The sequence below is a fragment of the Lissotriton helveticus genome, chromosome 1_1, assembly GCF_964261635.1.
Source record: "Lissotriton helveticus chromosome 1_1, aLisHel1.1, whole genome shotgun sequence".
In the NCBI taxonomy this organism is placed as follows: Eukaryota; Metazoa; Chordata; class Amphibia; order Caudata; family Salamandridae; genus Lissotriton; species Lissotriton helveticus.
Window position 1 is genome coordinate 148,205,481 of NC_136057.1, and position 14,804 is coordinate 148,220,284.

General features: G+C 41.3%; 1 protein-coding gene across 1 annotated transcript in view; it reads left to right on the forward strand.

Annotated features, from left to right (window-relative positions):
- Positions 1-3,645: 3,645 nt before the first annotated feature.
- Positions 3,646-14,804, forward strand: part of LOC144759966 (carnosine synthase 1-like) — a 562,866-nt gene continuing 551,707 nt past the window's right edge. The window contains exons 1-2 of the mRNA XM_078646511.1: positions 3,646-3,797; positions 9,781-9,802. Of these exons, the coding sequence (XP_078502637.1) occupies positions 3,781-3,797; positions 9,781-9,802 (39 nt within the window). The 5' untranslated portion in view covers positions 3,646-3,780. The remainder of the gene's footprint in view (positions 3,798-9,780; positions 9,803-14,804) is intronic.

Below are 14,804 nucleotides of genomic sequence, written 5' to 3' on the forward strand. Positions count from 1 at the left end.
GTCTGTCATAGCACCCTCATACAACGCCTCAACGATGTCGGAATACAAGGAAAAGCTTTGGACTGGATCATCTCATTCCTTGCCGGAAGAACCCAAAGAGTCCGCCTCCCCCCTTTTAAATCAGAAGCCAATTTCTTACTCTACAAAACCCACTATTCTTTATTTCCTATATGGTGGTTTTTTAATACTTTTTTGCCTACTTTTAAAAGACCTTTCTCAACAGACAGTCCCCAAGAAGGTAGATAGTGACTGAAAATATGACTTTAAGCAATTCTCAATACATTCAGTTCACCAAAAACCACCAACAAAATGTGGAAAAAATGTGCGGGGGACAAAATGACCCCTAACGTGTGCAGATAAGCCCACTATTCTCATCATTGGCGGTCATTTTGTCCCAAAGAAATGAAATAAAACTGTGTAAGTGCATTAGAGTGACAAACAGTAACACTCCACGCTTGTGACAAAAAGTGAATAAAATTGCCAGCCACACTTGTATTACAATTACTTTATTAGTCACTAAGTGTGTACTGTCAAATTAAAAATGAGCTGGTTGCTAACCTTGCATACCAATGCTACATGCCAACATGTTTCTTTCCCATGAAATTTTAGGAAAGTTCTTCAGGGCCAGACACTTCGTCACAGCACCAGTGTTGGACATACCATTCTGGTTGACTGTCGTTTGGTATTCAGCCTTACCTTACTTTTTATCTTTCCAATTTTGAGAAATATGTACTAACCAGGTTTCGTTTTAACTTATTTTTTCGTCTTGTTACTTTCCCCACTGAGTCAAACTGGTCTCACGACTTGATCAAATGCCCGTGTGACGGTGTTTCTCCCCAATCGACTATCCACCTCACTCTGTTCTGCCGATATTACGAGCAACCACGTAAGCGTTGGATTATCCCTCTTCTCCATCAAATGGGGTTGAGGACCTGTCGCCCAGCCTTTCTGGCACTTCAGCTAGTAGATTCCCAATATGTAGCCAAAAACGTTGCTCTCTTCTTAAAATTTTGTTTGAAGGCACGTAGTAAAATTGGGTTACCGTCCCTCTGATCTCATGCTTATTAGATCCAATGTGTGCACTGGTTTTATACAAAGTTTTTAAACATCACTTTGCAATGTACTAATGTGTTTTAATGTAAATCTTATTTAAATTGTATGATGTACTTTTTATGATTACCAAGTGTTAATCGAATAAAAGTTTTTGATACTGATACTGACTGTCGATTGAGAAAAGTACAGAAAACAAAACACTGTGTAATGAACACATTAGTTCACCCCCATAGTAAACCATATTTTGAAGTTAAAAACATTATAATTACCCTCACTCAGCTTATGTCTCTCATACCAGCTTGTGAGGTAAAAATAACGAAGAACAAAACTCCTCTTGTGAGTCCTCCTTTTTGATTGACCCTTCAGTCGTTGTGTCAATCTAGACCCATGCCCCCAGAGAGGAGTAAGATGTTAAAAAAACGTAATACGTTTTCTTGAGCTATAAACACTTGCACACACCATGTATTGTTACACCACACAGCCTCAGTATGTCGGTTGCCTCATGACCATTAATCCTGATTTAGCATCCTACAAATCTCCTATTACATTCTTATTTCACTTAGGAGTGGAGTTCTATCCTGTGCTGCTACAGAGTGCATAAATAAGCAATCAATAAGTCCTCAGACACGCAACTAAAATCTCCTTGCCCGGCCCCCCTACTCCTTACCGGCTGGGGCCTCATGGAGCGTGGCGTCTCCTCCTGCATCCCGCTACCACTTCGTTTCGATGTTAAAGCCTCTTCAAAAAGCGGTCACGTGATACCGCGGCCAACTTGTTATGCGTATCCGCCATCTTTGAAAGGGAAAACTTTCTCTCTTTCTTTTTCTTTTCCCGAACACAATAATATCGCCTCATTTAAAAAAAGGATTGAAAACTATGGTCCAGGCGGAGAACAGCCATAACAACGTGGGGATTACCCCGCACTGCCATTACAACGCGGGGATTACAACGAAAGTCGTTACAACGACTTTCGCTGGAGAGAGCTGTTGGATAGGGAATAGTTTCATTTTCTATCCAACACCTTCCGTACTGTCAACGTGGGCTGGAGTTGGAATAGAAAATTAAACTATTCCACTATCCAGCGCCCTCCAGAGAAAGTCGTTGTAACGACTTTCGTTGTAATACCCGCGTTGTAATGAAATGCGGGGTAAAAGCCCGCGTTGTATTGACATACAACCACACTATTTACTTATTTTATGCGGTATGTATTTGAAACCACCAAACTATATTAGGTAGCACGAACACTTTTTAATAGACACTCCTCATGCGGTCCTTGCTGGAATTGTGTAGAACAATTACCAAGGTCTTTATTAAAATAATTTGTAATCCCCATATCTTATACTTAGGCTGTTATTTATGTCTACCATCACTCAAGCAGACTATACCAGTCAAGTTCATGTGTGATCTCTTCTGCCAATAGCATCATTTTATATCTGTTCCTACAATAAGACTCCACAACATGGAGCCTGAGAGGAAAATGTCAGATTAACCATCACTGATACCAAAGGCTCAGAAAATAAGGAAAGGACAAATAATGTGTGCCGAAAGTAATATGTGCGAAAAGGATTAGCCAACCCTATTCCACTCAATAACCTCATTAGGTCCCTGTTGATCACTCTTTTCGTGATCGATCCACCGTGCTTCCTTTGAAAGCAGGATCTTATCAACATTCTGCGAATTACCCAGTACCTGTTCAAGGACTAGCCAGGTGAAGCTATTTATTATTTTGCAGTGTGGCAGTGTTGTACCAATTTAGTTGTTAGTTTCCCCGTCTTTATAGTGCTCAAGTGTTCTTGCATCCTGGTCTTGATTTTTCTAGACGTGAGCCCTATATATTGAAGGCCACTTTCACAGAGTAGTCTATATACCACATTAGTGGTATTACAATTGCTAAAGTGGTTAAGAAACCACTCCCTTCCTGATTTTAGAAACACGCTCTTAGTTTTTTTTAGTAAGAGGGCAGACTGAGCAAGAACCACAGTGGAAATGTCCCTTAGGGATGGTGGTCACCTTCGTTTTCAAAATAGGTGGAACTCGAGTATGGACCAGTTTGTCCTTCAGACTGCTAGATCTCTTAAAAGCAAACCTGGGTGTTGGGATTTTAAAATCCCTGTTTGATAAAATGGTCCAGTGCTTACGAATGGACTGCCTGATCCTAGTTGATAACGGATCAAAGGTAATGACTACTGGGACGCACTCGTCTTTTTCTTTCACATTTTTCTCTAAGAGGACACTTCTGGGGGTACTCAAAGCTCTTTTCTTGGCTTGTTTGATAACTCTCGAAGGATAATTTCTCTGATGTAACTTCATTGTTAATCTCTAGGATTGCTCCATATAGTCTTTAGTCGATGAACAATTCCTTCTGTAATGCAAAAAATCCTCTTTTTCTCTCGCTCTAGGCATCCATGGTTAAAGGTTGGCTTCTGCAATGATGTACATCATTATGATGTAGGGACGCTCTGGTATGGAAGGTTGGGGGTCTTCTAAGAGATACAAGTTCAGTTATATGGAGAGACCTCAGAGACTAACAAGCTGATATTTGATGCTCTAATAAACAGCATTATAAACTTATTTATACTTGGAGTAAGTCATTATACTGGCGACGAGGAGGAAGAATCCACGAACATTGAAATTCACTGGATATCAACGTGCATTGAAACATTACCTGAGACTGTTTTCTTCTTCGAAGAGTATTGCTGCAATTTAAGGCTCTCTAAATCCGGTCCAATGAGGAGCCAATGGTGGTGAGTGACACGCTGTTTGCCAGTGGAGGATATGTGATGAGTGTAGCGCCGCATTTTTTCTCTGGGGTATATTCGCGATCTTTGAGTTCTTTGCGCATTGCCAAGTTGTGAAGAGACGAAAACAGAGGCAAGCGCACATGCGAGTATTGAACTTTTTTTTTCTCACTATTTGGACCTCAGTGACTGTTGACTGTGCGCATGCGCAAAGCACATCAGGCAACGTACGTCAGGTATGTTGCCATATTTAGGTCAGGCAGTAAAGACGCTCCGATCTCGATCGTCAAAGTGCATTTCAGCTAATAATTATACAACACGCTGATGTGCACAGGTGCATTAAAGTGAGAAAATTAATCTGGAATGTTGGAATTGTGTATTTTAAAACACTGATACACACAGCTCAATTTGCACCGCTGATGCACACAGCTTGTGTGTGTTTTGTTTTGCTTATAGTCAATAATAGTGTTTGTTACAGCAATAATAAGCACTAGAAGAAAGAAACAATATTAAAATATTTGTTAATAAGAAAAATTACACAATAAGATAACTGCCATGACAACACAAAGAGAAGTAACAGTAAATGATGAGGAAAATGATACAGGAGAAATATTGAGTACTGTTTTAAGAAGACACTACCTTTTGATCTTTCAGAACAACAACATGTTACTCAAAGATGGGAGAAGTGGACAAGGAGATTTGAGCATTTTTTAAATGCAACATGTAAAAATCATACCGATGAGCAAGCAAAAGATCTGCTGCTTAATCTTGTTGGAGACAAGGTAGATTTAATAATTACGTTTCCAGAACAAGAACGGAACACATATAAAGGACTTATAAAATGTTTAAATGATAAATTTGACCCTCAGAGAAACTCAGATTTTGAGAGATATAATTTCAATATAACATGTCAAAAAGAAGATGAAACATTAGATAATTTTGTTACAAGGCTTAAAAAATTGGTAACATTTTGTGAATTTGAAAAATGTAATAATGAAGTAGCAATAAGGCTAAGAGTAATACAAGTTTGTAACTCCAAGAAATTCAGAAAAAAACTTTTAGAGAAAACACATGATTTACAAGAAATTTTACACATGGCAAGAACAGAGGTGTGAGCTGAGAAACATGCCATGAACATGGAAGAAGGAAGAATAAAAGCCTTAGAGCAAGTGAGACAAATGTCAGAAAAAAGTAAACAACGCAAGAAAAATTGAGATACCTTACAAGGAAAAGAGATTGTGTTATAAGTGCGGGTTTCAATTTCCTCACCAAAACTTTTGTCCAGCAATGGGCCAACAATGTAAAAAGAATGTGGAAGATATAACCATTGTGCAAGTATGTGTAGATTCAAGAAAGGGAAGAAGGAAAGCTGGACAAAGAAAGAAAGTGGAAACAAGCAATTTGATTTAGATGGAAAAAGAAGAAATGAAAATATAAAATACATAAAAGGAATGGAAGAAATTGAAAGAGAAGAAGAATCTGAAAAAGAATTTGAACATAGTGAAAGATTATACATGATGCAAGAAGGAAATGAAGTTCTACAACTCAACATGATAAGAAAAGATGACATTAAAAAACAACTTCAGTTGGTTTATTAGTGGGTTCTCAAAAAGTACCTTTGGTTCTTGATAGTGGAGCAACATGCAATATAATGTGTGTTACTGAGTATGCAAAATGACTGAAAAACCTACTCTTAAACCTTCGAATGTAAGTGTTTTTGAGTGGGGAGCTAAGCGTCCTGTTTCCTGTTTAGGAAAATTTTAAGAAATCTTAAAGCATCAAGATATAAGCAGCAAAGAAGTAATACATGTGTTACAAGGGGAAGTTCAAGGACCATGCATATTAAGCAACATAACTGCTCAGTTTATGGGGTTACTAGCAGTAACCTGTAATTTAACTAATGACAATCCTATTTTGCGAAAGTATCCACAAATATTTGATGGTCTAGGAAAATTAAAAGATAAAACAATCACCTTGCATATAAATGAAACAATAAAGCCTGTAGTGCAACTCACAGAAGAGTTCCAATTCATATGCAAGCAAAAGTTGGAAAAGAAATTAAAGCACTTCTGGAACAAGACATAATTGAAGAAGCAACAGGTCCAACACCATGGGTATCTCCCATTGTAATCATTCTAAAAAAAGACACTGAAGATATTAGGATCTGTGTAGATCTGAGAATTCCGAACATTGCTATCGAAAGAGAGAGATACCCAGGCCCTCATTTGAATGATATGATCAGTAATATCAATGGTGCCGTTGTTTTTTCAAAACTTGAATTAGGTAAGTGGTATCATCAGTTGGAAATTGACAATCAGTCAAGATATATTACAATGTTTTCAACTCATTTAGGTTTGTTTAGATACAAACGTCTAAACTGTGGAATATGTTCTGCTGCAGAAATCTTTCAGGAAATTATAAAAAATGTCGTAAGGCCGATACAGAATAGCATGAATTATAATGATGACATTTTAGTTTTTTGTAAAGATCAGGAAGAGCATGATCAAGCCCTAGATGGTGTATGTAAACAACTTATCAAAGCTGGTTTAACTCAATCTTAAAAAATGTGAAATTATTAAAAATGAATTAACATTTTATGGACATATATTTTCTCGTGAAGGAATGAAACCAGATCCCAAAAAAATAATTTCTCTAAATGCAATACAAAGACCCAAAGGTATAACAAACCTGTGATCATTTCTAGGAATGGCCAGCTATTGTGCAAGATACGTCAACAATTTTAAAACATTAAGTTCACCTCTAAGGGAATTAACAAACAAATGTTGTAAATTTGAGTGGAATGTTGATTGTGAACAAGCGTTTGAAGAAATAAAGTCACAAATAACTATGGCAGCAAACTTAAAATATTTTGATCCAAATTTATGTAGGAATTGGTGGTGAACGAAAGTCCTGTAGGGCTAGATGCTATATTGGTAGAAAATAAACCTGGAAGAGAGACTCCAAGGTATATCGTTTCTCATGCTAGTAAAAACCTCCCTGAGATTGAAAAAAAATATTCCCAGCCTGAAAAAGAAAGTCTAGCGGTTGTCTGGGCATGTGAACATTATCATGACTTCATATATGGAAAACCATTTGTAATCATAACAGATCACCAAGCTCTCACTTCCATTTTTGGGAATCCAAGAACAAAAATGCCATCAAAGATAGAAAGATGGGGAATAAGACTAATGGATTACGATTTTAGAATTATTAATAAACCCGGAAAAGAGTATAATCCAGCAGATTATTTATCCAGGCACCCTTCTAACTGAAAAACAGACCAACATCTAGAAGCAGAGGAATACATTTGTTTTTTAATTAAATCAGCAATACCTGGAGTTATTACAGAAAAATAATTGGTTGAAGCCACATGTTCGGATGATACTGTGCAAGAGGTAATTAGAATAATACATGAAAATAATTGGAGATTAATAAATGGTGCAAGTCGTTTCAAACCAAGTGTGAAAAGAAGTGATATTTTGGACTTTAAGAACATTCAGTCAGAACTATCAGTAGCATCCTTGGGAATATTACTCAGAGGAAATAAGATAATTATTCCAGCTTTTTTACAACGACGAGTTATTAATTTAGCTCATGAAAGCCATAGAGGTATATCTGCTACTAAAAACATCGTAAGAGAAAAATTATGGAGCCCGATTCACAGAATGAATTTAAGACTCAATCCTAAACCTACTACTATTTTGGTATTCACAGAATGCACTTTCTACTTTTGGTATTCACAGAATTAACTTACTACTTTTGGTATTCACAGAAGTTAGGATTTCGTCTTAAGTTTGTCTTAAGACAAACTTAAGACAGACTTAAGACAAACTTAAGACAGACTTAAGTTAGGATTTTGTCTTAAGTCTGTCTTAAGTTTGTCTTAAGTCTGTCTTAAGTCTGTCTTAAGTCTGTCTTAAGTTTGTCTTAAGACAAACTTAAGACAAAATCCTAACTTCTGTGAATACCAAAAGTAGTAAGTTCATTCTGTGAATGCCAAAAGTAGTAAGTGCATTCTGTGAATACCAAAATAGTAGTAAGTTTAGGATTGAGTCTTAAGTTCTTTCTGTGAATCGGGTCCAGAGTTATCAAAGTTGGATCAACAAGTGGAAGAAGTAATTCAGTCATGTCATATATGCCAATGTACCTCAAGAGAAAAAGAAAAGGAATAGAAGAGCTTCACATGTCAGAACTTCCAGACGCTGTATGGGTTAATGTGGCAGCAGATTTCTATGGACCTTTAGATTCAGGACATTATCTGTTAGCTATAATAGATGAATAGTCTCGATTCCCTGTTGTTAAAGTAGTATCTTCAACGTTAACAACAGCAGTACTTCCAGGTCTAGATGACATTTTCTCAACATGGGGAATACCTAATGTGCTTAAAACAGACAATGGTCCTCCGTTCAATGGAAATGACTTTAAAAAAAATCATGAATTATTTAGGAATTGTGCACCGGAAAATAACTCCTATGTGGCCCCAAGCTAATGGAATGGTGGAAGGGTTAATGGCCACCATTAAAAAGGCTGTACAAAGAGCAAAGTTGACACAAGTTTCAATAAATCAAGCACTATGTCAAGTATTAAGAGATTACAGAAGTACTCCTCATACATCAACTGGAAAGTGCCTGTCAGAATTAATGTTTGGTCAATCAAGACATACCTCACTTGCCAGCAAATCTGCCAAGAATTCATAATGAAGTATTAAAAAAAGACAAAGAAGCAAAATAAAAAATAAAATACTATGCAGAGAGCAGAGGAAGATGTCAAAATCGAGAGTAGCAAGTAGGTGATCTAGTACTTGTTCATCAACAACAAACAAAAACATCTCAAAGATTTTATCTAAAGCCTTTGGAAATAACAAAAGTCCATGGAACAGCCTTAACGGCTGAAAATGAAAATAAGACTATAACAAGAAACAAGACATTCTGTAAGAAAGTTAACCTTGATGAGCATGAAAACATGCAGTCAAATAATCAACAAGACGTACAACTAAACAGGAAGTCTGAAAAAGTTTCAAAGAAACCCTTACGTTTAATTGAACATTGCTAAATGTGTTTTTCTTTTATTTATTATTTATTATTTTTATTTTTATTTCAAAGAGCGGGAGAATGTAATGATGTACATCATTATGATGTAGGGACGTTCTGGTATGAAAGGTTGGGGGTCTTTAAAGAGATACAAGTTCAATTGTATGGAGAGACCTCAGAGGCTAACAAGCTGATATTTGATGCTCTAATAAACAGCATTATGAACTTCTTTATGCCTGGAGTAAGTCATTATAGCTTCCTTCTTACTGTTGAGTAGTCATGAGATCTTTTTTACGCTTTCTATGTCCACCATCTCCTTTCCTGAGTCTTTCTAGTCTGTATTCCCTGTTTCTTTCTTTCTTCTCTAGTCCTTCCTTTCTATTTATCTTGCTCTAACTTTGGCCTGATTTAGATCTTGGCTTACAGGTTACCATGTCACAACGGTGATGGATATCCCGTCCGGCAAAATATTAATCTCATTATATCCGATGGGATTTATATTTTGGTGGGATAGCCATCACAATTGGGACGGAGTAAACCACCCACCGAGACCTAAATCAGGCCCCAAGTCTTTTCTTCTATGGGTTTCCTTCAGACGAGTAGATGCTTGAAGGACCGAGAAACCATCCTGACACCATCATGTAAGTCTTCCCTGCCACCGGGTTGTTTAGGGGCACCCGATGATTGGTAATATTAGTTCCCTCCTATTTGCAATTACTGGTTGTGCCAATACTGATCCTTTCATAATTGAGGAACTGAGAAAAAGTGTAATGCCCTGTGTTGATTATTCCATATAGTGTACCTGTTGTTACTCTTTATATCTCCCCACTCTGAAGGTGGGTTAGCCACTTCCCTGGGGGGCTCCACTGTGTGTGTATAATAATAAATGTGCCATTAAGCTGGATTGCTTGTACTTCAGAACAGTTTCTGATCCTAAACCTGTATTTGTTTCTTCACAGTGGCATTCACCCTAGGAGAAAGGTAAGAGTCTGATTTACTTCTGTCTGCCTTTTATCCCTACCCACATTGTATCCTCACTCTCTTTAAACTGATCCCACTGTTTTCCTTCTTTCAACCTCTCTTCTTTCCTTCTTTTCACTGTCTTCATTCCTCACTCATTACCTTTGCTCAACTGGGAAGCCTGTCAAAATAAACAGAGTACAATTAATCAAAAATGGCATTTGAAGTGTGTGAGTGATAGTTTTGAGTGTCAATGCCTATCATGATGCGATGCAATGAAGTGAAGCCAGCTAAAGTGGCATTGTGTTGAAATGAGGTTCAAGTCCCTGTAAGATTAAACAGCTTTTTAATTGGGCAATAGACCAAACTCTCCAGTTACCACACAGCTGAGTCACACAAAATGTGTTCCCTTCCTCACACATCACATGAGAAGTACTGACTACACCTCTTGAGATGTCTCCAGATGTCTTCAGAGTGAACTAAGGTATCCTTTGGTAAGTATATCTGGAGATGAGGTTTGCTAGCTTTAATCACAGTAGGGCACATTTGGTCCCTGGGACATCCAACAGGGTTTCCAACATACTCTAAATAACCCATACAAACAGGGGTGTTTGGCCTGGCAAGATGGCTGCCTGGTTGTGACTCCTGTAAGCTTCCGCTGATTAATCCTTGTCCATTCACTATAAAACAATGCCTTTGTGGTGGTCTTGGGGCCTATGAGACTAAGGTAATTTGTGGGGGCCCTGCTGAGGTCATGCAGAGACACCCCGTGCCACTTTATTCCAAAGCGAGTGAGCTGACTTCTGGGGGCTGCGGTTGGCGACTGCGCCAACCTGGCTGGTACGCCAAACAGATGACTTGGCGATCCAGAGCGTGAATGGACTTCATTACAATCTTGGGAGGCAAATTCTGTTGGCCTGGGACCGGCCTGTAGTGTTGGGGGAAGGTGGGCTACACTATGTTGTTCGCTGCGCAGGGGCAAGGCACGTAGACCCCGCATGTGTAAGTAAGGTGCTAGTGTCATGCGTATGCAGCAGATGTAAGAATAAATAGCTCGTGGACCCAGGCATAGTCAGAGTTGAGACCACCACCTTAACACATGAGTGGTCTTTCTTCCAAGCCTGGCCGCTACCACTCTACACTGGCGACGAGGGGGCCTAAATGGCCTCCCCTTCAACTTGTCGCTACCTGCGGCCCATCTTGCTCCCTCAGCTGGCGCTGACTCCCTCAACACATGCAGAGGGCAGCGCTGCCAAGTGTGACCTGCAAGATTCCTCCAGCTAGAACCCTCGTCAGCCTCATGCTGTGGCCTACGCTGCATTTCTCCATGCAGAGCCGCTTCGAGTGGACACGGTGGGCAGAGGCTCCTCCTTCCCGCAAGAGCAAGCGCCCCTGCCTCTCCAAGCTTTGGGCCATCTCCACGTGGCAGGCCGACGCTGTTCTGCCATTTCGGTGAGTCTCACGAAGTTCAGTGGTCCAACCACCCCCCCCCCCCCCCACTCTCGCTACTGCAGTCCAGGCCCATCTGTCTTCTCTGCTCCTCTGGTTGGGGCCAGGGTTGTGAACTGTGCATGATCCCCGGCCACCCTGCTACTTTTCTCCATTGAGGTCCACTTCCCTGTCTCACCCAGGCACGTGGGCTTCTTTCTCCAGCTGCCAGCCCTGCTGCTTCTCTGGACTGCTTTGGAACACTTCAAGGTCACAGGGCCTCCAGCCTCTCAAGCTACCGCTGGGTGGGGTGGCTGGAACATTTGGAGAACTATTTCAAAGATGCCTGTAAGCTATAGGCATACCATGCATCTACATCTAGGGGGTGCTGACATCCATAAAATCTCAAAGACTGTTGTTGAGGCCGGTTCCCCACGGAACTATACCACCCTGAGGGACGCCATCACGACGCACTTCATGCATTATGCCAACCTGACTACAAAAGGTTCATTCTGCGCCAGGCAGCAACCCAACAAATCAATGGATGTCTTCCATAGTTGGCTGAGTGAACTTGCCAGTACATGCAGTCATCCGGATGAGAACAATGAAGTATGCACCCAATTCATTCAAGGATGCACGTCCTCCAAACTTCAAGAAACAATCCTCCAAGAGCACAACATGTCCATGAGGGACATCATGACACTGTGTCACTCCAAGGAGCTTTGTAAAGCTCACACTATGCACATGGACCCCCAAAGCATCAACCTCCATCAAAGAAGAGCCTGTCAACGCTGTCCAAAAAAGGGCACGGACTTCGGAACCAGAGCCCACCAAGCCGTCATCAATCCCCACAAAACAGGTAGCACAAGCCTGCACGTGTGGCTGGTGTGCTGTCTCATACCCTCACACTGGAGCCTGCCTCACCAGCGGCAACACCTGCAGTGCATGTGGCAAACCAAACCACTTCTCTAAAGCATGCTGCTCATCTCAGCGACAACAGGCCAAAGCTCCAAGGAAAGCAGTCTGCACAGTGGAACCAGACATCAATGAATTTGTCACCCCTGTGGCAAAAACTACTTGAGAGAGCGGGCATTATCAAATGTGTGAGAGGCCCCGCACCATGGGTCTCCCCAATCATGGTGATGAAGAAGCCCAAACAACCAGAGGCAATCCGCATTTGTGTAGACATGAGTGTCCCTAACCTGGTGATCAAGCGAGAACGTCATCTCACACCAACCATAGATGACATCATTGGGGATCTGGAGGGTTCCAAGTGGTTCTCCAAAATGGAACTTTGATCTGGTTAATATCAGATCCCTCGACACCCGAAGTCCCACCCTATCACCACATTCTACACACATACCAGCCTTTGGAGGTACACCCAACTAAACTTTGATATTTCAAGCACAGACAAAGTTTTCCAAAATGGAAATGTTCTACAGGGCCTGCCTGGCGTGCTGAATGTGAGTGACGACATTCCCATCCACGCTCCCATGTTAGGAGAACACTTGACCCATCTCCATGCAGTCGTCACATGGCTTTAAGAATGAGGGCTGATGCTTCATCATGAAAAATGTGACTTCTTGTGGAAGGACATCAGCTTCTTCAGGTATCGCTTCTCGCACAGAGGCATTGGCCCGATCCAAGTGAAAGACATGCAGGATGCCCCTGCTCCCTCCTCAGTGTTAGGAATCTGCAGCTTCCTGAGGATGGCAACGTACTGCAGGCATTTCATGCAGAACCTGTCGGACATCACTGCCCCACTCAGAGAGCTCACCAAGTCGTCTAGTGCTTGGGCGTGGCGGCAGAGCAAGTAGAAACATTTAGACAGACCAAGGCTGCATTGTCAGCCGATACTACTCTTGCCTACTTCGACCGACTCACTCACATATATCATGCCCTCCGAACAGACAGGTGGGAGCACTCTTTAAAGATCGAGGACACATGGCATCAGATGTAGGAACCTCCCAGCACATCTGCAGAATGGTCTAAAATACACAGAAGGGTGCGGGAATTGTCAGTAAATTCTAGATTTAAACTAATCCAATACAACATAATTCACATTGCATACCTCTCCCCCAAAATCCTGCATGCTATTTTCCCAGACAGCGATCCTGGGTGTGTGCAATGTGGACACACAGCAGCTGACTTTTTCCATGTCATGTGGGGTTCTCAAATCACACCTTACGGGGATAAGATCTTGCAACACTTACAGAGGGTCCCAGGCTGGATGATCCCAATAGAGCTGAAACACTGTTTACTGGGGCTAGTTCTACAAAGAGATTACAGAAACTTAGCGGATATTTTGTAATACTTGGGTTGACACTGGCTAAGCAACCTATTGCCATTAGATGGCTGAGCCCTAGACCTCCCTTGTTGGTTGAATGGCTGAGAGCTCCAATGGAATGGGCTGGGACAGAAGAAATCCATATGAAAAAATGAGACGCGACTATAAGGTCCCAGGATCAACAAGTCTCTACTCAGCAAGCTCTAGACAATACAGAACACCGCAGCCAGACTCGTCCTCAGCACCCCTTGACACGAAAACATCAGCCAACAAATACGAAACCTCCACTGGCCACCCGTCGAGAAGAGAGCCATTTTCAAGGTACTCACCCACGCCTACAAATGCCTCCACAACACCGGACCCCATTACCTCAATGTGAGAATCTCCTTCAATGTACCTAATAGAAACTTCTGATCTGCCAACCTCGCCCTCGCCAAAACCTCGCACATCCGCAGAGGCAGAACAAGAGGAAGAGCCTTCTCCTACATCGCGGCCAAGACCTGGAACAAGCTCCCGTTCGACATCAGACGCGCCCCCTCCCGGAACGCTTTCAGGAAGGCACTCAAGACTTGGCTCTTTGACTGAACGGAACTTCTTACCCACCCCCACCACTGCAGCGCCTTGAAACCCTCACGGGTGAGTAGTGCGCTTTCAATTCCCTGACTGATTGATTGATAAAGTGGCAGATGATTTAATGGCGTGGGCGGGCATGGTTCAGAAGTTGACCGCTGATGACAACAACGACTGCTCTGCTGCAAGAGAGATGTCAGAAGATGAACCTCCTGGTACTGTTGACACACAAACACGGTGAAAAAGCTGCATGAACTCTGACATGGGCTGGGTGCACTGTTAATGCTGTGAAGAGATCTCTTCTTTACTGCCCTAACACAGCAGCAATCTAATACCGTGCTGCGCTTATTGGTACTGAATCAGAGTGTGGGTGGGAGAGAGGCATCATTTTCTTTAATCTTTGTAGGTTTCTTGTTTATTCTCTTGGATCTCATTGAATTTACTGGCATGTGATACTAGCATATGACACAACAGATGTGCTGACAGCCTTTAAATTGCTACTATCGTCAAACTGTAAAAGGTCACTGGGATCCATATGCTGCGCTTCGATGATGTATCTCCTGTAACATTGTACACTGTTTAAAAGCCAATAAAAATGATCTAAAAAAAACCAATACAAACACGTTCTATTTCCACAAGACTGCGGTACACATGTACGACCCCCAAGACAAAATGGCGCTCACTGGAGCTGAATTTCCAGTTACCAGTTAGAGCAGCACTTGTGCACAGGGATCAATC